The following is a 25,282-nucleotide window of genomic DNA, read 5'->3' as shown; positions in this document are numbered from 1 at the left end:
GATTCAATCTCCTTATTTCTAATTGGTTATTGAGATCTTCTATTTCTTCCAGAGCCAGTGCAGGCTGTTTGTGGGTTTCTAGGAATTTGTCCATTTCATCTAAATTGTCTGATATGTTTGCATGCAGTTGTTCATAGTATACTCTGATGATCCTTTATATTTCTGTGGGGTCAGTAGTAATGTGACCTCCTCCCCCATTTCTGATTTTATTTATTTGCATCTTCTCTCTCTTTTTTCTTTGTCAGTTTAGCTAAGGTTTTGTCCATTTTATTGATCTCAAAGAACCAACTTTTGGTTTCATTGATTCTATTGTTTTTTTTTTAATTCTCAATTTCATTTATTTCTGCTCTCCTTTTTGTTGTTTCTTTCCTTCTGCTTGCTTTGGTATTAGTTTGCTGTTCTTTTTCTAGCTCCTCCAGGTGTGCGGTCAGGTCTTTGATTTTAGTTCTTTCTTCTTTTCTAACGTACGTGTTGAGTGCTATAAATTTCCCTCTCAACACTGCCTTCACTGCATCCCATAAGTTTTGGTATGTGTTATTCTCATTTTCATGCATCTCAAGATATTTACTAATTTCCCTTGTAATTTCTTCTTTAACCCACTGATTGTTTAAGGATTTGTTACTTAACTTGCACATATTTGTGAATTTTCCAGTTCTCTGCCTGTTTTTGTTTTCCAGCTTCAATCCATCATGGTCAGAGAAAATGCTTTGTATAATTTCCAATCTTTTTAAATTTACTGAGACTTGTATTCTGACCCAACATGTGGTCTGTCCTGGAGAATGATCTGTGAGCACTTGAGAAGAATGTATATCTAGCTGTTGTAGGGTGCGATGTTCAGTATGTGTCTGTTAAGTCTCATTCATTAACCATATTATTCAAGTTCTCCGTTTCCTTACTAATCCTCTGTCTAGAATGTTCTAGCTGTTGATGAGAGTGGTGCACTGAAGTCTCCAACTATTATTTTTCCCTTCAATTTTGCCAGTGTGCCTAAATATTTATGATTGTTATTTCCTCTTAGCGGACTGCCCCTTTTATTAATCTGTAGTGTCCTTCTTTGTCTCTTATAAAGAATCTGTTTTACATTTAAATATATTTTATCTGATATTATATAGCTACCCCAATTCTTTTTTGGTTACTTTTAGCATGGAGCATCTTTTTCCAACCTTTCATTTTCAACCTATTTGTGTATTTGGGTCTAAGGTACATCTCTTGTAAACAATACATAGTTGGATCATGCTTTTTCATCCATTCTGCCAATCTGAGTCTTTTGATTATGGAATTTAAGCCATTAAACATTCTGTGTTATTACTGCCCAAGGCAGTACTTACTTCAGCCATTTTATCCTCTGGTTTTCTTTTTGTTTTTTTTTTTTTTTTTTTGTACTTCATACACTCTCTGAACAATGGTGAGGGTTACAAAGCAATAAAGAGCTAGTACCCACCCTCATGAGGTTTAAAGCCAAGTTGAACAAGTAGAACTTACTGATGAGACAAGCAAAAATCCAACCATTTTATAGCTTTATTGGCATGTAACTTAGAAACCATACAAACCACCCATTTAAAGAGTTTTAATGTATTCACAGAGTTGTGCAACCATCACAACCAATTTTAGAGATTTTCATTAGCCCAAAAAGAAACCCTGTACCCATTAGGATCACTCTCCATTTCTCTCCAATCCCCTCCCCTTCAGCCATAAGCAACCAATAATTTAATTTCTGTCTCCATAGAAATTTCATATTAATGGAATCACAAAAAATGTGATAAAAATCCAAAAAGTTTAAGACCAGTCCAAGCTAATTATAATATTTCCTCTCTTAAGTCTTTTTTGACTCAACATTAGGTCTTGCAAGAGAGAAATGATGTCTTGTATTTTCTCCCACAAGTTTTAATTCCACTTGTACACCTCTGAGTGGTGCCAAATATTCCAGGTCACTCCTCTTAGCTTTTCCACTTCTTCCTTCCCGAACACCTTTTTTTTTTTTTAATCTTCATTTTATTGAGATATATTCACATACCACGCAGTCATACAAAACAAATCGTACATTCGATTGTTCACAGTACCATTACATAGTTGTACATTCATCACCTAAATCAATCCCTGAAACCTTCATTAGCACACACACAAAAATAACAAGAATAATAATTAAAGTGAAAAAGAGCAATTGAAGTAAAAAAGAACAGTGGGTACCTTTGTCTGTTTGTTTGTTTGTTTCCTTCCCCTATTTTTCTACTCATCCATCCATAAACTAGACAAAGGGGAGTGTGGTCCTTATGGCTTTCCCAATCCCATTGTCACCCCTCATAAGCTACATTTTTATACAATTGTCTTCGAGATTCATGGGTTCTGGGTTGTAGTTTGATAGTTTCAGGTATCCACCACCAGCTACCCCAATTCTTTAGAACCTGAAAAGGGTTGTCTAAATTGTGCGTAAGAGTGCCCACCAGAGTGACCTCTCGGCTCCTTTTGGAACCTCTCTGCCACTGAAGCTTATTTCATTTCCTTTCACAACCCCCTTTTGGTCAAGATGTTCTCCGTCCCATGATGCCGGGTCTACATTCCTCCCAGGGAGTCATATTCCACGTTGCCAGGGAGATTCACTCCCCTGGGTGTCTGATCCCACGTAGGGGGGAGGGCAGTGATTTCAGCTTTCAAGTTGGCTTAGCTAGAGAGAGAGGGCCACATCTGAGCAACAAAGAGGCATTCGGGAGGAGGCTCTTAGGCACAACTATAGGGAGGCCTAGCCTCTCCTTTGCAGCAACTGTCTTCCCAAGGGTAAAACCTACGGTAGAGGGCTCAACCCATCAAACCACCAGTCCCCTATGTCTGTGGTCATGTTAGCAACCATCGAGGTGGGGTAGGCCAATACCCCTGCATTCTCCACAGGCTCCTCAATGGGGCTCTACATATTTTTTTCCTTGTTTTTTTTTTTTTTAAATCAACTGTATGAAAAAAAAAACAAAAACAAAAAACATACAATAAAGGAACATTTCAAAGAGACCATAACAAGGGAGTAAGAAAAAGACAACTAACCTAAGATAACTACTTTACTTCCAACATGTTCCTACTTTACCTCAAGAAAGTTACCTAATATAGCAACATTTCTGTGAACTTGTTGCTACTATATCCATCAGAAATTAACAGGCCATAGTCATTCCTGGGCATCCCCAGAACGTTAAATACCTTATCTGTTCTTCTTGGATTATCGTTCCCCCTTCCTTAATTGCTCTCTATTGCTAGTTCCCCTACATTCTACATTATAAACCATTTCTTTTACATTTTTCAAAGTTCACATTACTGGTAGCATATAATATTTCTCTTTTTGTGCCTGGCTTATTTTGCTCAGCATTATGTCTTCAAGGTTCATCCATGTTGTCATGTTTCACAAGATCATTCCTTCTTACTGCCGTGTAGAATTCCATCGTGTGTATATACCACATTTTATTTATCCACTCATCTGTTGAAGGACATTTGGGTTGTTTCCATCTCTTGGCAATTGTGAATAATGCTGCTATGAACATTGGCGTGCAGGTATCTGTTCGTGTCACTGCTTTCCGATCTTCCGGGTATATACCGAGAAGTGAAATCGCTGGATCGAATGGTAACTCTATATCTAGTATTCTAAGGAACTGCCAGACTGACTTCCAGAGTGGCTGAACCATTATACAGTCCCACCAACAATGAATAAGAGTTCCAATTTCTCCACATCCCCTCCAGCATTTGTAGTTTCCTGTTTGTTTAATGGCAGCCATTCTAATCGGTGTGAGATGGTATCTCGTGGTCTTAATTTGCATCTCTCTAATAGCTAGTGAAGCTGAACATTTTTTCATGTGTTTCTTGGCCATTTGTATTTCCTCTTCAGATAACTGTCTTTTCATATCTTTTGCCCATTTTATAATTGGGCTGTCTACATTATTGTCACTGAGTTGTAGGATTTCTTTATATATGCAAGATATAAGTCTTTTGTCAGATACATGGTTTCCAAAAATTTTTTCCCATTGAGTTGTCTGCCTCTTTACCTTTTTGAGAAATTCCTTTGAGACACAGAAACTTCTAAGCTTGAGGAGTTCCCATTTATCTATTTTTTCTTTTGTTGCTTGTGCTTTGGGTGTAAAGTCTAGGAAGTGGCCGCCTAATACAAGGTCTTGAAGATGTTTTCCTACATTATCTTCCAGGAGTTTTATGGTACTTTCTTTTATATTGAGATCTTTGGTCCATTTTGAGTTAATTTCTGTGTAGGGTGTGAGGTAGGGGTCCTCTTTCATTCTTTTGGATATGGATATCCAACTCTCCCAGCCCCATTTGTTGAAAAGACCATTATGACCCAGTCCAGTGACTTTGGGGGCCTTATCAAAGATCAGTCGGCCATAGATCTCAGGGTCTATCTCCGAACTCTCAATTGAATTCCATTGATCTATATGTCTAGCTTTGTGCCAGTACCATGCTGTTTTGGCAACTGTGGCTTTATAATAAGCTTCAAAGTCAGGGAGTGTAAGCCCTCCCACTTGGTTTTTCTTTTTTAGAGTGTCTTTAGCAATTCGAGGCATCTTCCCTTTCCAAATAAATTTGATAACTAGCTCTTCCAAGTCTGCAAAGTAGGTTGTTGGAATTTTGATTGGGATTGCATTGAATCTGTAGATGAGTTTGGGTAGAATTGACATCTTAATGACATTTAGCCTTTCTATCCATGAACATGGAATATTTTTCCATCTTTTAAGGTCCCCTTCTATTTCTTTTAGTAGAGTTATGCAGTTTTCTTTGTATAGGTCTTTTGCATCTTTGGTTAAGTTTATTCCTAGGTACTTGATTTTTTTAGTTGCTATTGAAAACGGTATCTTTTTCTTGAGTGTCTCTTCAGTTCGTTCATTTCTAGCATATAGAAACATTACTGCCTTATGTGCATTAATCTTGTATCTCACTACTTTGCTAAATTTGTTTATTAGCTCTAGTAGCTGTATCATCGATTTCTCAGGGTTTTCCAGATATAAGATCATATCATCTGCAAACAATGACAGTTTTACTTCTTCTTTTCCAATTTGGATGCCTTTTATTTCTTTGTCTTGCTGGACTGCCCTGGCTAGCACTTCCAGCACAATGTTGAGTAACAGTGGTGACAGCGGGCATCCTTGTCTTGTTCCTGATCTTAGAGGGAAGGCTTTCAGTCTCTCACCATTGAGTACTATGCTGGCTGTGGGGTTTTCATATATGCTCTTTATCATATTGAGGAAGTTTCCTTCAATTCCTACCTTTTGAAGTGTTTTTTATCAAAAACGGATGTTGGATTTTGTCAAATGCTTTTTCAGCATCTATTGAGATGAACATTTGATTTTTCCCTTTCGAATTCTTAATGTGTTATAATACATTGATTGATTTTCTTATGTTGAACCATCCTTGCATGCCTGGAATGAACCCCACTTGGTCATAGTGTATGATTTTTTTAATGTGTCTTTGGATTCGATTTGCAAGTATTTTGTTGAGGATTTTTGCATCTATATTCATTAGGGAGATTGGCCGGTGGTTTTCCTTTTTTGTAGCATCTTTGCCTGGTTTTGGTATTTGATGTTAGCTTCATAAAATGAGTTAGGTAGTGTTCCATTTTCTTCAATGTTTTGAAAGAGTTTGAGTAAGATTGGTGTCAGTTCTTTCTGGAAAGTTTGGTAGAATTCCCCTGTGAAGCCATCTGGCCCTGGGCATTTATTTGTGGGAAGATTTTTGATGACTGATTGGATCTCTGCTTGTGATGGGTTGATTGAGGTCTTCTATTTCTTCTCTGGTCAGTCTAGGTTGTTCATATGTTTCCAGCAAATTGTCCATTTCCTCTACATTATCCAGTTTGTTGCCATAAAGTTGTTCATAGTATCCTCTTATAATTTTTTTTAATTTCTTCAGGATCTGCAGTTATGTCACCTTTTTCATTCATTATTTTGTTTATATGGGTCTTCTCTCTTTTTGATTTTGTCAGTCTAGCTAGGGGCTTGTCAGTCTTGTTGATCTTCTCAAAGAACCAACTTTTGGTGATATTTATCCTCTCTATTGTTTTTTTGTCTCTATGTCATTTATTTCTGCTTTAATCCTTGTTATTTCTTTTCTTGTACTTGGTTTAGAATTGATTTGCTGTTCATTTTCTAGCTTCTTCAGTTGATCCATTAGTTCTCTGATTTTGGCTCTTTCTTCCTTTTTAATATATGTGTTTAGTGCTATAAATTTCCCCCTCAGTACTGCTTTTGCTGCATCCCATAGGTTTTGGTATGTTGTGATCTCATTTTCATTCGTCTCTATATATTTAGCAATTTCTCTTGCTATTTCTTCTTTAACTCACTGATTGTTCAGGAGCGTGTTGTTTAACCTCCAGGTATTTGTGAATTTTCTAAGTCTCTGATGGTTATTGACTTCTACTTGTATTCCATTGTGGTCAGAGAATGTGCTTTGAATAATTTCAATCTTTTTAAATTTATTGAGGCTTGTTTTATGTCCCAGCATATGATCTATTCTGGAGAATGTTCCGTGAGCACTAGAGAAGCATGTGTATCCTGGTGATTTGGGATGTAATGATCTGTATATGTTTGTTAAATCTAATTCATTTATCAGATTGTTAAGGTTTTCAATTTCCTTATTGGTCTTCTGTCTGATTGATCTATCTATAGGAGAGAGTGATGTGTTGTAGTCTCCCACAATTATTGTGGAAACATCAATTGCTTCCTTTAGTTTTGCCAGTGTTTCTCTCATGTATTTTGTGGCACCTTGATTGGGTGCATAGATATTTATGATTGTTATTTCTTCTTGTTGAATTGCCCCTTTTATTAGTATGTAGTGGCCTTCTTTGTCTCTCAAAACATCCCTGCATTTAAAGTCTATTTTATCTGAGATTAATATTGCTACACCTGCTTTCTTTTGGCTGTAGCTTGCATGAAATATTTTTTTCCAGCCTTTCATTTTCAATTTCTTTGTGTCCCTGTGTCTAAGATGAGTCTCTTGTATGCAACATATTGATGGTTCATTTTTTTTGATCCATTCTGCGAATCTACATCTTTTAATTGGGGAGTTTAATCCATTTACATTCAACGTTACAACTGTGAAGGCATTTCTTGAATCAGCTATCTTCCTTTGGTTTATGTTTGTCATATATATTTTTCCCCTCTCTCTATTAATATCCTTTATTGTACCCATAACGAATCTCTTTAGTACTGAACCTTTCTCCAAGTCTCTCTGTCCTTTCTTTGTTTCTCTATCTGTAGGGCTCCCTTTAGTATCTCCAGTAGGGCAGGTCTCTTGTTAGCAAGTTCTCTCAGTATTTGTTTGTCTGTGAAAAATTTAAGCTCTCCCTCAAATTTGAAGGAGAGCTTTGCTGGATAAAGTATCCTTGGTTGGAAATTTTTCTCACTCAGAATTTTAAATATATCGTGCCACTGCCTTCTCGCCTCCATGGTGGCTGCTGAATAGTCACTACTTAGTCTTATGCTGTTTCCTTTGTATTTGGTGAATTGCTTTTCTCTTGCTGCTTTCAGAACTTGCTCCTTCTCTTCTGTGTTTGACAGTGTGATCAGTATATGTCTCAGAGTGGGTTTATTTGGATTTATTCTATTTGGTGTTCGCTGAGCATTTATGATTTGTGTATTTATGTTGTTTAGAAGATTGGGAAGTATTCCCCAAAAATTTCTTTGAATACTCTTCCTAGACCTTTACCCTTTTCTTCCCCTTCTGGAACACCAATGAGTCTTATATTCGTACGTTTTATATTATCTATCATATATCCCTGAGGTCTGTTTTGATTTTTTCAATTTTTTTCCCCATTCTTTCTTTCATGCTTTCATTTTCCATTCTGTCATCTTCCAGATCACTGATTCATTGTTCAACTTCCTCTACTCTTGTACTATGAGTGTCCAGAATCTTTTTAATTTGGTCAACAGTTTCTTTAATTTCCATAAGATCATCTATTTTTTTATTTAGTCTTGCAATGTCTTCTTTATGCTCTTCTAGGGTCTTCTTGATATCCTTTGTATCCCGTACTATGGTCTCATTGTTCATCTTTAGTTCTTTGAGTAGCTGCTCTAGGTGCTGTGTCTCTTCTGATGTTTTGATTTGGGTGCTTGGGCTTGGGTTATCCATATCGTCTGGTTTTTTCATATGCTTTATAATTTTCTGTTGTTTTTGGCCTCTTGGCATTTGCTTAACTTGTTAGGGTTCTTTTAGGATTTGTAGAACAATTGAAGTCCTTATCTCTAATTTATCAGATCTACAGCTTGGTGGAGTACACTTTCTCTAACTAACCAGCAGGTGGCATCCACGAGCCACCTGTTCTCCACAAGCCAGTTCTCCCCTGCTTTGCCTTTGTGGTGAGTGGGGGAGTGAGTCTTGTGGGATCTAATTGGTGTACCAAGCTTGCATGTGTAGTTGGTGTTGCCCACCCTATATATGGGGCGTGTTTCTTGGCAGTCAGGGAGAGGGGGTGGCTCTAACAATCAATCTCCCTGGTGATCCTGGAGTTTTAAAGCTGCTGAAATAGTCTAATCCTTCAGTTCAGTCCTGCCACAGTTTGTCTCTGCCACTGACCCACAAGTCTTTGGTATTGGCATATGGCTCCTGAGACTTGAGAGTGGGTCCCTCTTCCAAGCCGTGCACCCCCTGGTCCTCTGTTGAGCGATGACTGTGCTATGTCACAGGTGAGTGCGTCCACCCAGGGCGGTTCTGGGCTCCTGGGCTGTGTAGGGAGGCTCCCAGTCTGCTGAAATGATGGCTGAATGGGGCTTTGTTAATTCACACTGCTCCACCTTCCCAACTCTGGGAAAATCAGGTGAGGTTGCAGGGGAGGCTAATGTCCACACCCAGTTTTGTGGTGTGTGCCTGTTATTTGAAGCACTTCCGTCACACTGGGTTGTCTGGGGCAGTTCTGGGCTATGGGGCTGGCGATGGGCAGGAGTGTTTCCTGTCCACCAGGATGATGGCTGTGAGCGGACACCCCCCTTTTCTTGGGAAGTTGTGGTGTTTAGTAAGATTTCTCAGCCACTGGATTATTGCCTTTTGTCTCAGAGCTCTCTTAGTTCTGCTCTTGTCTTGACTTGCCCGAATTGCAAGTCTTTGAAGCTTTCTGTATTGGGCTTCTTAGAGTAATTGTTTTAGAAAAAGAAAAAAGGATTTAAAAAAAAAAAAAAAATGGGCCCTCCTCAGAGATCTAATGGGTTATTGAAATGCTAAGAGACAAAGCAATTAGGGCCATTAAGGAAAGGTCCACAGGGCAGAGAGATCAGCTTTTCTTCGGGATTTGCATATGAGCCTCAGGGCCTGAGCTTTGCCCTTCCCGTTTCTATGTTCACCAGAACTCCAAAAATCCTCCGCTTTTATTTTGGAGCTTTTCATGCTGTTTTTTTCTATGCCTGTCTCCTCTCTGCTGGGCTGGCTGCTCTCAGATTCTCTGGTGTCTGGTCTCAGTCTATCTATGGTTGGAGTTTGGATCAGTAGAATGAGTTTCCGATAAGGGCTGCCACTGCAGTTCTCCCTTCTCCTTCCCAGAGCTGACAGCCCCTCCTCCCACGGGACTGAGCCTGGCAGGGAGGGGTGCGGGTCCCCGGCCACAAAAACTTACAGATTTCGCTGATCTCAGCAGTTCCACGTTTTCATGAGTGTTGTATGAAGTATGTCCAAAGTCAGATTGCTCTGTGGTGTCCAGTCCACGCAGTTCCTGGCTTTCTACCTACTTTCCTGGAGGAGTAACTAAAACATACAGCTCACCAGTCCACCATCTTGCTGGAGATCTCTATCCTCTGGTTTTTAAATATCATATCCTTTTTTCTGTCTTTTTTTACCCTTAATTTCTTCACACTACTCCAAGCCACCTTCTCCTGTCTTTTCCTTTCAACCTGCAAATCTCTCTTTAGTAAGTCTTGTAGGGCAGGTGTCTTGTTGATGAATTCTCTCAGTTTCTGTTTCTCTGTGAATATTTTAAGCTATCCCTAATTTCTGAAGGATAGTTTTTGTCGGAAAAAAAGATTTGGGCTGACAGTTTCTCACTTTCAGTACCTTAAATACATCATATCATTGCCCTTTCACCTTCAAGATTTCTGATAAGAAATCAAACAATCTTATTACAGTTCCTGTATATGCGATCAACCCCTTGTCTTGCAGCTTTCAGGATTCTCTTTATTTTTAGCATTTGACACTCTGATTAGTATGTTTCTCCAAGTAGGTCTATTATGATTTTTTCTGTTTGGGGTATGTTGTGCTTCTTGGACATGTATACTTACGTCTTTCAGAAAAGTTGGGAAATTTTTGGCCATTATTTCCTCAAATATTGTCTCTGACCCTTTTCCCTTCCCTTTTCCTTCTGGGACATCCACGACACAAATGTTCGCGTGTTTTGTGTCGCCATTCAAATCCTGAGACCTTGCTCCATTTTTTCCATTCTTTTTTCTATCTGTTCTTCTGTCTGTTAGATTTCACCTCTCTCAGGATTTAGTTCCCCCAAACAGCTCCATGTATCAAATGTGCTTGCTTATGTAGGAAGGCCTGAAACTGTCATGGAGTCCATTTCATCTTCTTCTGCATGATAAAATCAAGTGGAAATGGTATGCATTTGGGAGGAAAGACACTGACAAGCAGGAAACAGTACAATTCAGACTAAGGCTTGTTCAGCTGATCTTTCTCTCAGTGGTCTCTGATGCACCCTGCAGAGGCAGTGGCAGAGGGTAGCAGCATCATAGGGTGTTCCCGGCACACGCCCGGTCCTCTAGCTTTGGGTTGTGAGGTGGATGCAGGCAGTGCAACAGCAGCTCCAGTTCCCCATCCAGCCCCTGGGAAGAACCCCCCAATCTGTCCACCTGCTCTCATGTTCAGGGTCAGACACTGCTGCCAAATGCTCAGCTCCAAGTGGGAGCTTTCTGTGTCACCACTGAGACTGGATACCACTAGCTTTTAAGTGGCAGGGCTTGTTGCCATTATTTGACTTTTTTTGTGTGGAGAGAGGAAGGGGTGGTAAAAGGTCTGTCCTTCCATTAAAATGTAAGTTCCACCTGGACTGGGAATTTACGTGTTTATTTTCCCTGCTGTATCCTCAGTTTTGTCTATCTCTAAAACTATGTCTGATACCTAATCAGGTGCTCAATAAAAATTTGTTATATGATTTTACAAACAAATAAATAAATAACTGGCAGGGCTTGGAAATGATCCTTTAGCTTCTAAACCCAGAAGTGACTTTCTTTTGCTACCACATCCCAGAATATAAGAGATAAAACCATAGGAATGCCTATCATAATTCATTAGGATAAAACATTCAAAAAACTTCCCTTATACTTTAACAGATCAATAATTTAGAGTGTACGACAGTGAGAAATACTGGATTTGGAGTCAGCCAGTCCTAGGTTTAAATCTCAGCTATATGACCCCATACCAACTATTAAATGGGGAGACAGAACCTCCTTATGGGACTGTGATGGACATAAAGTTTAGAGATGAAGTATGTAAAATGTTTAGTACAATGCCTGGCATATAGCAGGCACCAAATAAATGATATTATTATACCATTAGTATAGGTAACTTTTAGCAAAAACTATTACATTCTTGGATCTGAATAGAGCCACAAATCGATTTGACTTCTAAATAAGCATTCACAAATGGAAAAGAAAATAATAAGGCAAACTGGCATAATTAGCAGTAAGTCCTTCTAGTCTTGATTACTTACAGCCAGCTGCTGCTGCAGGGATTTCACCTGGTGCTGCAGAGTTTCAACCAGTTGACTCTGTCTCTTGGTAGGACTCCCACTTGTGTAGGTGAGTTGTGAAAGGCCATTGAGTGCCTGTTTTAGTCTTTCTACATCATTAAGCAGTTCAGTTATCTTATAGAAAGAGGAAAAAAAGTTGGGAGAAAAACATATTTACTTTGTACAGAAATCATTCACTATTTGAGACATAAAATTTATCTTTATATATCAAAAATCTGAGGTACGAATATTGCCAAGGTTGTTATCAATGGTATATACAAAATATAATTTAACTCCTCTCAGTAAATTTCTTACAAAAGCAGTATCAAATTAAGAATAAATATCATATATATCCCAAGTCTTGAATATGACCTCAGTCTTCTTGATTTTTAGAAAATATGTCAATATCAATGAAGGTATATAAACTATGTTCCAGGTCAGGTTGGAACCCAGGAAAGTAAAGCTGATTTTCCTCCAAAAAAAGTTTGAAAGCACATGTAAGTCTAGAATTAACTTATGCACATTGTTCCTTTTAAGAATGTATATTATTTTAGACTACCCTGTTTTAAAGAGAAAAAAAAAAAATAGCGAGGCTGTTTAAAATAGTGGAAAGAGCACAAGTTTTAAAGTCAGACAAGATAGACACTTACAAGCTTGGCTCATTTCCTTTATTTTCTGACCCTTAGTTTCCTTATCAGTGAAAGGGCAAAAATCTTTCAGAGTTAAGAAAATCAAATGCCTGGTACATGGTACATGCTGAATGAATGGTAACAGCTCTAAGTAGGTATTAATAACTAGCTACTATATGGTACATGGTACATGCTGAATAAATGGTAACAGCTCTAAGTAGGTATTAATAACTAGCTACTATAATTATATATTATTATGTCCATAACCACCTTCCAAACAAGCTAAGGGCATTTAATCTCTGGGTCATAGTGGCAGACATGCCTGAAGGTCAGTACTTAGACCTCTCCACTGAGGAGGGCTGGGCTCTGTTGCTTTCACTTGTCACTGTACCCCTAGCATTGAGTATACTACCTGGGATATAGAAGGCATTTAATAATTATTTAATAAAATTGAGCCCTATGTCCCAGATTTTTCATCTTCATAGTACACACTTTATGCAACTACCAGTTTTGAAAATATTGTTTAGTACTTATACTGTAAATTACACCATGAGAATGAAAGATAAGGAAAGATAAGTTATAAACTCTGGTCTTAAAACCTGATTCGGAAGATTACTCACACAAATTCAACACAGCAACATAAAAGTTTTAAACGGATGGCAAAGTCCCCCAAAAAACATGCATTTTGGCAGAGCAGCAGTTTACTAAAACTAAATAGGCTAGATTGGATGATGAAGGCTTTAGGAAGAAGGATAAGTTTTGAAATGGGTCCTAAAGAATATACAGGTTTCTGTAGAAAAATATGGGGGACAGAATGCGGAAGGGATTAGGTTTGTTTTACTGGTGTGGGTGAGTCCTAAGAACAAATCTGAGATGCTCTCCAGTGTCCTTGGTTTCTTTCAGAACAGAAACCACTTTTTTTCCCCTCCTCTCCATCCCCATTCTTCAGAGCCCTAAAACTCATTGTTTTTTTCGACCACTCATTTATGAGTCAAAGGGAATTTGGGTCTCCCCATTTTTCCTTAATTCATGGCCATACCAGCTGAAAGAACAGAAGGGAAATGCCTTTGATTTTTGTGTGACTTGACTTTTTTCAAATTCAGAAATTTTTCAAACTGACATTTAATGGTCACTTAGTTGATAGTTTTGTAAATCTGTCTGTGGGATACTAAGAGTCTTATTCTTTTGCTCTGGCAGTTTTGGGGTTTTCCAGTTCATAGACAAATAGACTACTTTGTGCCTACCTTATTATCTTTTGCTTCAATTTGTTTAGCAGATTCCTGTATTCTTCTCTGTAATTCTGTGATTGTTGTTAAGGACTTATCACATCGTTCTTTCTGATCCTTGATTTCTTGCTCAATGCTGAAATGTAGTAATTCCTTCCCATCTTTTGTAGACAGTTCCTTCTTTTTGGCATGCAAAGCTTCCTGACATACTTCCTCATACTTCCTATTCAGATTGGCCAGTTTTTCATTTAATTTGGAAATCTGTGTCTCCAAATCACTTTTTGTTGCTTTATATTTAGACAAATCAACTACCTCTCTAGTCTCTAATTTTTTTAGTGCTTGTTTAGTATGCTGAACTTCAGATTGGAGTTTGCAGAGTTCCTCAGTTTTATTTTGGCTTTCTTCTTCCTTTTCTCTTAAACTGGCTTTAATGATTCCTACTTCTTTCTCAAATGCTTCCTTAATCTGTAAATGCTCTACCAAGGTCACAGAAGAGTTCTTTTGATTCTCCAGCATCTGATGCAGTTTGGTCACTGTCTGCTGCTCTTTCTCATAACACCGCTGCTTATTCTTCAATTCTTCCTTTAGATTCTCAATTGTGCCAATAAGAGATTTTTTCAAAGCCTCGACCTGTTCCAATGGAACATGCTGTTTCTGCAGAAGAGTTTGTGCTGCACGGATATCAGAAGCATGTTTGGCACTTTCTTCTACTAGCTTCTCTTTCTCATTCTTTACCTCTGTGTATTTCTGTGATAAGTCTTTTAACTCTTTGTTTAGCTCTTCTGTTTTTCTGCTTAATGTTCTTTCCATTTCATGAGAATTCTCAATGAGAACATTTTTATCCTTTAAATCTTTCTGAAGGGAGAAAACCTCCTTCTTTAACTTTTCATTCTCTTGCCTGCATTTCTTGGTCTCCTCTTCCCTGACACTATACATTCGTGTTTGTTCTGATAACTGTTCTTTTAGTTCTTTCTCTGTTGCTTTAAATTTTCTCTCACACTCTTCAAAACTGATAATTGGAGCATATTTTAGCTTAATGCATTCTTGTATTGTGTCAAGTTCCTTCTTTTGGGCTTCAATTTCAGCATGCAATGTCACAATCTCTTCTTGGCCTTTTTTGTAGTTAGCCAATATTTCAGCGCAATTATCCTGTACCTTTTTCATGCTCCTATTTAAAGTACTCATCTTCTCCTCATGTTCTTTTAGGCTGATATACTCAGCTTTTATTTGGTTCTGAGTGTTTTCCAGGTTTCTTTTCAATGTATCATTCTCACCTTTTACTCTTATAAATTCTTGATTTATATCTTCAAATTTTTTCTTCAAGTCTAATAATTCTCTATTAGTTTTATCTAATGTGCTACTCAATGCAGTTTTTATCTCTTCATGGGTTTTAACGGGCACATACTGATTACTTGTAGTTTTTTTCAAGTTAGTGTTTTCAGACATGAGTGTGTGTATTTTTTCTTGGTCTTCACCACATTTTTTATTAAGTTCAGAGAGCTGTTTTTTCAATTCAACAATACTGGATTTCAAAGTCACTGTCTCTTTTTCATGTATCTCAGGAGGTACGAACACAGATTCCAGGCGGCTAACATTCTTACTTAAACTGTCATTTTCCATTAGCAATTTCTCCATTTCTAACTTCTCCTCTGTGTATTTTTGTGTTACCTCTAAAAGCTTTTTATTCAAGTCATCAACAATCACATCATGCGACTTTTTCATTTCTTCACTTACTTTTAAGGGAATGTAATAACTTTTCATTTCAATTGTTAAATTATGTACTTGCTGCTTGAGAAGTTTGTTATCCAGATAAACCTTTTCAATTTCCTTTTGTAGTGTCTGATTTTTTGATGTTAAATCAGTGATCTTCTTCACAAGCTCTCCTGACTTTTGCTCTAATCTGCTCTTGAGCTGTTCATGTTCCTCTGGATTGACTTGCTGAGCAAGTTTGGCCTTAAGAGTCTCAAGTTCTCTCTTTAACTGTCTAATTTCACTAAGTGATTTTTCATATTCTCTTTCCATCTCTACTAATTTTTTTGTTTTCTCATTCACTTCATTTGATAATAAGATCTTCATATTTTCAAACTTTTCTGTTGGAATGGAAAGGGCCAACTTTGCTACCAATTCTTTTAACTGGCTTTCCATCTCTGTGACCTTGCTTCCTTTCTTCTCTCTCTCCATTTCACACGTTCTAAATTCCTTCTGCAATCGCTTATTTTCTTCTATCAGCTTGCCTTCATTCCCCTTGAACTCTTCTAATAACATTTCATTTTGTTTGATTTGGTTTCTTAGTTTTCCCACTTCTGCTGAAGCCCCTTCATACTTTGCTTTCATATCTTTCAACTGATCCTTCAGTTCCTCCGTTAATCTGTTATTCCCCGTAGCTGCTTCAGTTGTTAGGTGCTCTTTAAGAACAAGAAAATGCGTCTGCATTTGTTTAACTTTACCTTCTGACTCATACATTCTCTTCTGCACATCTTTTAATGCATCTTCTAATTGCTTTATCTGTTCATCTGAATCCTCCTTGATTCTTTCACTTTCTAATGCTAAAGCTTTGCACTCTGCCACTTTGTGAGCCAGTTCATTTTGGAGCTTGAGTCTGTCTTGTTTTGCTGAATCACAGAAAGTTCTCATTGCTTCTAACTCTTTCTTTAAAATTTCATTTTCAGAATATGAAGTTGGACTGGATAAAGATAGCTCTAGTGGTCTTAACATAGATCTGCTTTGCATATGGGCTGGCATACCTGTGGAAATACACTGAAAAGGTTAAAAAAAAAAAAAAAAAAAGAAGAAGAAATCAATTGCAAAAGCCTAAAAACACTTTATGATATACTTAATTGCCAAACTTACAGAAAGTTTCTATATCATCACTATATCATCAGTAGTCAAAGTGTTTTGCAAAAAGTTTCTTGGAAAATATAGTACTGATTTTTTGAGGTAAAAAAAACACTTCTTGGTATGACTACCTTCATATGTTCTTAAGCAGTGATATTTTGAGAGTTCTTAACAGACTATTTCTGACAGAACAAAAAAGGAAAATATTTGTTGCCTCTGGGCAGTATTTTCTCTTTCTTTCCCCATTCATAACTTCTACCCACATAGGAAAATGAACTTTATCAAAACACATTTACTATTTCTCTCTTTCACGGCATATGATGTTCTAAGACTTCAAGTGTAGAAGAAAGACATCAGAACTCCTAAAATTTTAAATCTGCAAATCAATAAAACCTGTGACTTATGAGTACCTTCATGTTAACTCCAATGTAATGTTCTTTAAATTATAAAAATCCCACCTAAAAAACACAGCTGGTATGAAAGTTGTCAAGAGAATGTTAGTCAATTCACCAAAAAAGAAACAAGTTTTAACTCCCAAGTAGGAAGATGAATTGAAATTTAGTACAATCTGATTGGTATCTTATTTCCTCTATCTATTAAGTCTTGACAAGAAAAGAAGTAAAATTAAACTTCTCAGTGAAACAGTTCAAAAATATCAGAACATACAATCATAAAAGACTAAAGTAAACTATTTTTTATTTTTCCCCATACAGCCTATTATAGTAAACTTTTTACCAATACTAAGAGTATATCCCATTATTTTAATAGGTATGTTTTACTGTTGTTCAGTTAAATCTGAAATGCCTTCCCTGGATAAAGACAGGAAAAAAATTTATAATATGGAAGCATTTCCCAGTCTCAGTCTGCTTCTAAATTATCTTTTAATTTACCAATTACTTTAGACTAAGACTACTATAATTCATCAACAGATTACTTATATGGCTTTGCAACTTCCATACTTGTTTCATTACAATCAAATATGTATCTAATCCACTTTAAAACTGTTCAGTTGATGTCCATTCTCTCAACTTAGAACCTTAAAATTTCCCAACTTGAGGAGATCTTAGATATCTTCTAGGATAATTCACTTTGCCTACAGAAAGGGGTATGTGAAAAAGCCCTTAGAAATCTAAATAGCAGTTCTCCAGTTCATAGAAGACCCTAGAAATGTAAATCTTGTGACCACTGGAAAGCAAAGGTGAAGAGCAGATAAATGGGTAAGAAAGTCAGACAATAAAAAAGGAAGCCTTCTTTATTTTGAGATGAATTTACAAAACATAGAATATATATTTAAATGCAAGGAAAAAAATATTTCAAGGCAAAAACAAATTACTTTTGAATGATTCATGCCTGCATTTCCCTTTATATGGGCAAATATCAAGAATGAATTGAGTGCTGTAAAGAGTAGAGGCTTACTATCAAAGAAAAGGAAATCACAATTCAAATCTCTGATTTAAGCCACTGTCATCAAAAATACTCTAGAGGGCACCAGAAACAGCAACATCTGCTTTTATAAACTCAGTAAAGCAAGACCAATTTTTCTTTGATAGTGAAGACCTTACTGGGTGTATATACACTTGATACATATACAATGCTGTTTTTTCTCTTTATATGAAAGCACAAGTATTTTTTAAAATCCAAAAATAATATTACCTGTGAGTCTGTCATGTACATTTGACCTTGTTTAAGAAGCATATCTTCTTTTCCTAAATAAGTCCAAATAAATGACATCTTAACTTAAAAATCCAAACCAAAGCAGCCTAAATATTAATTTGGCTTTATCATCTCTCCTTTATTATTCAAACAAAAGAGGTATATGTGTTATAATATAAAACTGTCATTGTTCTAAAATATCCTTATTTTTCTATATCATTTATACATATATAAAGGAAGTTCCTACACTCTACTGCACAGTAGACAGTATGTTGATTTTTGGAAATATGTAAGACTATTAGACTAAATATGTGACATGATTACTATATACTATGTATTTTACAAACAGTCAAAATAAAAATGATATTCTTTGCAATTTACAGGAAATGTTACTGCTTCACTTTGAAAGAGGATAATTTAATATTCAGTGGGAAACAAAAACAATAGATTGTCTAGAGAAATGGATTAAAAGATGGAGAATAAACAAGAGTAAAGATTAATTATGCAGAAGTACACTAATTAATAATAATTAATTGCCTATGGAGCATTTAATTTTAAAGTGCTTAACTGCATTGACACTGTATCCAAAGCCTTCCTCAAATCAGAAACCTATATTCATGTTTCTTTCCATAAAAAGCCCCAAATATCAAAAGATAAACGTCTACTAATCAACAAGGCAAATGTGGTCATTCATAGACTATACAACTTAAAAACATAGGTGGCTAAGGAAAAACAGAGCCTCAATGATTACCAAATTTCATGTTAGGAGCTACATAAAAAGAGGCTACCTGTTCTTAGTTCCATCTGTGGCAGAAAACCCACAAGTAGTGGATGAAGTTTAGCAACAGAAATATCAAATATAGCTAGACAAAGTAAATAGGAATACAGAAACGAAAAGACAAAAACTATAATGCCTCACCAACATGACTAACTACAATGTGTAAACTCTAAGAATTGAATCTTAGAGCACAGCTTATCAGGGGAATGTTTACTGTAACAGTCCCTCAATCGTAAGCTCTTACAGCAGTCACGTCTGTTCCTGAGTTGTAATGGCTATCTCCAAATTTTGAGAGGCTGAGCTCTTTGTGGATAACCTGGTTAGTCTCAAACGTTGGGTACCTGTGTGACACCTGAAACTCAGAGCTAGAGCTTGGCAGCTATGAATGTCAGTATTACCAGATATAGCAACTGTTTAAAAAGCTGAAAAAGAGTCCACACTTCAATTAGAGATATGAATGAAGCAGATGTGGTTAGGACTAAGGCAAATCAGGCCAAAGGGTAAAGGACGATATTGACTGTGTTTTAAAACTTCAACTTCTGTGTGAGATCAAGGGAAGAGATGTTTATTTGGTTCAGGATATATATTTTCTGGAGCACACTAAATAATTTAACTTGTATGGTCAGTTTATTCAAACACCATAATTACACAGAACTTTGAATAGGAAGTGAGATCCGGTAGGTTTGTATAGGTTAGTGTGAAATACCGATACATACCAAAGTAATCTGGGCAGAGAATAAAAACATATTTGCAGAGCACCCCTGAGGAACATAGGAAAAATGCAGAAATGTTGGACTTCCCCACCTGGGTTATTACTGATATTCTCGCAAACATTGAGGGCTCACAATTTAGTAGGCCAAGCCCTCAATCTTTGGGCTTGTCCTTATGAAGCTTGTTGCTGCAGAAGAGGGGCTAAGCCTACTTATAATTGTGCTTAAGAGTCTCCCCCAGAGTACCTCCTTGTTGCTCAAATGTGACCCTCTCTCTCTAAGCCCATGCGACAAGTGAACTCATTGCCCTCCCCACTACGTGGAATGTGGATCTCCCTGGCAATATAGGACAGGACTCCTGGGGATGAGCCTAGACCCGGTATTGTGGGATTGAGAAAATCTTCTTGACCAAAAGGGGGAAGCAAAATGAAACAAAATAAAGTTTCAGTGGCTGAGAGATCTCAAATGGAGTCGAGAGGTCACTCGGGAGGGCATTCTTGTGCACTATATAGCTATCCCTTTTTAGGTTTTAGTGTATTGGACTAGCTACAAGGAAATACCTGAAACTGTCAAACTGCAACCCAGTAGCCTTTATTCTTGAAGACAACTGTATAACTATGAAGCTTATGTTTGTGAAAACCTTGAGGCTCACATTCCCGTTATCCAGCGTATGGATGGATGAGTAGAAAAATGGGGACAAAAACTAAATGAAAAATAGGGTGGGATGGGGGAGATGGAATGATTTGGGTGTTCTTTTTTTACTTTTATTTTATTCTTATTTTCATTCTTTTTGGAGTAATGAAAATGTTCAAAAATTGATTGTGGTGATGAATGCACAACTCTGTGATGGTGCTGTGAACAGTTGATTGTACACCATGGATGACTATATGGTATATGAATATATCTAAAGAAACCTGAATAAAAAATTTTTTTAAAAAAAACAGGCATAAACATTCTTCTTTGCTTGAATTGGATAAACTGTAATGATAATCTGTACTTTTATACTTACGGTTACTGAAATGACTTCCTGATCCTAAATGATCACTCTGAAATCAGAAGTATAAATTAAAACATTTTAGGTGAATGCTGGTTCATTTTCCTAAATTTGTATCTATCTTCCCTCTGAATAACCCGATCAATAAAAGCACATATTTGACATTTTTTGTTTCTCCTATTACACCCAAACCCACTCATGAAAAGACAGTTGGGAATAAACTACTTCACCAAGTATTCTAATAAAAGCAGCCAGGTATTTCAAGGAAAACATTTTATTGCTCAAAAGAAAAAAGTGAGCACCAAATGAACTAAAAAAACTTCCAATACATAGTGTTTGTTGCTTTTGTTTTAAATCTCACAATGTATTACCTCTAAGAAGGAAACACCACATTCTCATCAAGTACTCATTTTACTTTACCATCACTGGGATCAGGGACCCTACCTCAATGACTATGAAATATTAGTGTAACCCCATCTTTCAGAATTTCTAGAATACATATTGTGTTTGAAACCAAAGGAGACAGAAAATGAAACTGATATAAAGACCTATACACGGGTTAGTAACAAATGCATTAATGTATCAGTTAGGAAAGGGAGAAAAATAGAGAAACTTCAAACACTATGAACCATAATGTATTTGGATTGCTCCTTTGCCTAAGTAAGCCAAACACAAAGAATCTAAGATATAAATTAAAATATTATGAGAGCAGGGATATGCAACTGTGTTTGTTTATGTTTGTGTATTTGTGTTAGTACTAACAGCTATGTATCAAATTCTGATTTATGGAACCCAGAGAACACCTAACAGGATAAACATGAAGAAAAATACATCCTGTCATATATTTGATCACACTGTCAAATACAAAGGACAAGGAGAGTGTTCTGAAAGCAGCAAGAGAAAAGCAATGTGCTATGTACAAGGGAGTTCCAATTAGCCTGAGTGCTAATTTCTCATCAGAAACCATGGAGGCTAGAAAGAAGTGGGTTGAAATACTTAAAGTGCCAAAGGAAAACAACTGCAAACCAAGAATTTTCTATCTGGCAAGACTTCTTTCAAAAATGAGGGAGAGATTAAGACATTCTCAAATAAACAAAAGCTGAGGGAGTTCATCACCACTAGATCTGCCCCACAGCAATGCTAAAGGGAGTTCTTTAGACTGAAAGGAAAGGACACTAGACAGTGGCTCAGTGGCATAAGAAATAAAGACCTCCAGGGTAAAGGTAATCATTTGGGTAATTATAAATACTAGTACTATTACACTGTATATTTATTGGTATATGACTCCACTTCTTACTTCCTACAGGGGCTAAAGTGCAAATGCATAAAAAGTGATGATAAATCTATGGTTTTTGACATACAATGTACAAAGATATAAATGGTAACAAGAACAAACAAAAGTGGAAGAATGGAGGGAAAAGCATAGTGTATGCTACTGAAGTCAAGTTGTTATCAAACCAATTTAAAAATGGGCAAAAGACTCAAACAGACATCTCTTAAGAAGAAACACAAATGGCCAACATGCACATGAAAAGATGCTCAACATCATTAGCCATTGGGGAAATGCAAATCAAAACCACAGTGAGATACCATTTGACACCCTCTAGAATGGCTACTACGAAAAAAACAGAAAATCACAAGTGTTGGAGAGGATGTGGAGAAATGGGAACACTCATTCATTGCTGCCAGCAATGTAAAATGGTGCAGCCACCGTGGAAGACAGTTTGGCAGCTCCTCAGAAAGTTAAGTAAAGAATTACCATATTACCTGGCAATCCCAGTACTGGGTATATATCCAAAAGAACCGAAATCAGGGACTCAAATGGATATTTGTATACTGATGTTCACAGTAGCATTACTGACAATTGCCAAAAGATGGAAGCAACCCAAGTGTCCATCAACCAATGAATGGATAAACAAAATATGGTATAAACATACAATTCAGCCATAAAAAGTAATGAAGGAATGAAGTTCTGATACATGCAACAACACGGATGAATCTTGACATCCCGTTGAGTGAAATAAGCCGGACACAGAAGGACAAATACTGTATGATCTCACTGACATGAAATTAGAATAAGCAAAATTCACAGAGTCAGAATCTAGAATAAAGATTACCCAGGGGGTGGGATAGAGATAGGGAATAGGAAATCAAGGCTTAAAACGTACAGACTTCCTATTTGAAAGGATAGTAATGTTTTGGTAATGGTAGCACAACATTGTGAATGTAATTAACAGCACTGAAATATGTATCTGAATGTGTTTAAAAGGAGAAATGTTAGGTTGTATATACGGTAATAGAAAAAATAAATTTAAAAACAATCCATGAAACATCCATGAAACTGCACTACACAACCAATGACCTCTAAGTTAAACCATGGACTATAATTAATAGTACAATTATAAAAATGTGCTTTCTTCAATAGTAATAAATGTACCACACCAAAGCAAGGTGTTAACAATAATGTGGTATATAAGAATCTTGTATTTTATGCATGATTTTTCTGTAAACCAACCATTTCTCTAATAAAAAAATGAAAAAACAGAAAAAATTTAAAAAATCTCTCCTTTATTTTACTACTATAAAAATAGTCTAAAGTTCAATAACTGAATTAATGCCAATGCCACTAATCCTTAGTGCCTCAAGGGTAAGGAAAAATATCTATAAACTTAGTTAATCTCTTTGTTCTATGCAATATTTAATATTAAAGTTTGCAATAGCCACTAAATGGGATCATATGTGATTGGGGTATGGAGCAAGCAGTAGGCACAGAAGAGTTCAAAAAATTTAATTTAGGTTTCTTACCTTTCCTTAAATACTTTCCTTAATTACTAAAATGAAAACAAATGCATCTATAATATAAAATTAGCCTCCTTCCAAAAGATCCATATTTTCCCATATTATTTCTATAAACATAAGGGAAATACCTACATATTAATTATTATACATAAAACAGAAATTCTGTTGGCACTTTACAAAGTTCTTTAAAGCATCTGAGATGAGAATAAATGAATATTCCAGATTTATTAGTTTTTAATGGCTGCTTTTGTAAATATCAGTCATAATAAAGAAAGTGCTGTAATTTTCTTTTTGAAAATAAAAATAGTTTCTGATATAAAAATTCATCACAACGAGTGCATACTAACTGGGGAAAATGTCCTCGTAATATTGTAGTGAAATAAGTTACACAACAGGATGCACAATATGATACCAACTGTTAAATATATATATATAATACATAAATTATGTACAAAGAAAACATCTGAAAAGATATTCATAAAGTACTAATAGTCTTATTACTAAGCACTGGGACTGCAGGAGTTTATTTTGTGCTTTTAGCTTAACTATACTAAATTGTCTAAAATAAATATGTACTGTTTTTGTGATAAGAAAAGTAAGTTATTTTTCTATAACTTATTAAGACCTTATTGAAAATTACAGACTTGCCTAAGTTTGCAGAAAGCTATAGAAAACTGTATGATTCTTGTGACATGACAGAGATCATACCTTTAAGAAGAAAAGCAATAAACAGTACCCTAATTATAGGTGTCAGACCTTGATAAATACTTCAACCTGCCGATATAATATCACTGAACATAATCTAAGAGTAAAACTAGTATTACAGTTAAGAGCAAAAAGGGAACACAAAAGAGCCAGGCTGCCTGGGTTCAAAGACTATCTCTGACACTATTTGCGAAAGCCTTTCTGGGTAAGTTTTTAAAAACCTTTTTGTGACTCAGTTTCCTCATTTATAAAGTGTAGATAATAATAAAACCTACCACATACAGGGTTGATGTGTTATGTGGCACATAATGAATGCTATGAAAATGTTAGCTTTTACTATTTACACACTAACATTAAAAAAGAATTTATATAGGAACAGTGTATAGGGACACTACTGAGTTAAGTTGGTATCAAATCAAATATTATGTGTTACTGATTTAGGTTGTTCAATTTTAGCCCCATGGTAACTAAAAAGAATATATATGAAAAATACATTCAGAAAGAAATGAGAAGGGACCCAAAATAATACCCTATAAAAACATGAAATAAATATGAAAATAGGCATTAAAAGAAGAATTGGGGTCAAAAAAGGTATACAACTTACAAAAACCAAACAGCAAAATGGCAGAAGAAAGACCCACAACACCAGTAGTTACTTTAAATGTAAGTGGATTAAACTCTCCAGTAAAAAGGCAAAGATTGGCAGAATGGATAGAAAAGCACAACCCAAGCATATGCTATTTATAAGAGACTCACCTAAACTCAAAGACATAAGTAGACTGAAGGTGAAAAGATGGAAAAAATACATACTGTGCAAGTAGTAACTAAAAGAGAGCTGACTTAGCTATACTGTATCAAATAACATAGACTTTAAGTCAAAAACTGTTAGAAAGGACAAAGAATGTCTTTATATACCGATAAAGGGACCAGTTCAATAAGACACAGCAATTATAAATATATATGCACATAATAGCAGAGACCCAAAATACGTGAAGCAAATATTGAAAAATTTAGTGTGATATATAGAAGGTTCTACATTAATAGTAGGAGACTTTAATACACCACCTTCAAAAATGGATAGAATATTTAGTCAGAAGATCAATAAGGAAATACAAGACTTGAATGATACTTGAAACAAACTAGACCTGACAGATACATAGAACACTTCACCCAGCAGCAGCAAAGGCAGTGGTGAGAAGAAAATTTATACCTCTAAATGCTTATATTTAAAAAGCAGAAAGATCTCAAGTCACAGACCTAACTTCAC

General features: G+C 36.2%; 1 protein-coding gene across 5 annotated transcripts in view; it reads right to left on the bottom strand.

The window, feature by feature from the left end:
• Nucleotides 1-25,282, bottom strand: part of UACA (uveal autoantigen with coiled-coil domains and ankyrin repeats) — a 154,293-nt gene that overhangs the window by 11,608 nt on the left and 117,403 nt on the right. For all 5 annotated transcript variants that reach the window (XM_037833538.1, XM_037833536.1, XM_037833535.1 and 2 more), the window contains exons 14-17: nucleotides 20,527-20,563; nucleotides 18,030-18,082; nucleotides 13,560-16,298; nucleotides 11,669-11,821 (exon numbers count right to left, since the gene is read on the bottom strand). In XM_037833538.1, coding sequence (XP_037689466.1) covers nucleotides 11,669-11,821; nucleotides 13,560-16,298; nucleotides 18,030-18,082; nucleotides 20,527-20,563 — 2,982 coding nt within the window. The remainder of the gene's footprint in view (nucleotides 1-11,668; nucleotides 11,822-13,559; nucleotides 16,299-18,029; nucleotides 18,083-20,526; nucleotides 20,564-25,282) is intronic.

This window comes from Choloepus didactylus, chromosome 4 (genome assembly GCF_015220235.1).
Source record: "Choloepus didactylus isolate mChoDid1 chromosome 4, mChoDid1.pri, whole genome shotgun sequence".
Classification (NCBI taxonomy): Eukaryota; Metazoa; Chordata; class Mammalia; order Pilosa; family Megalonychidae; genus Choloepus; species Choloepus didactylus.
The sequence above is the reverse complement of the archived record's forward strand: the minus strand, read 5'-3'. Positions and strand labels throughout refer to the sequence as shown.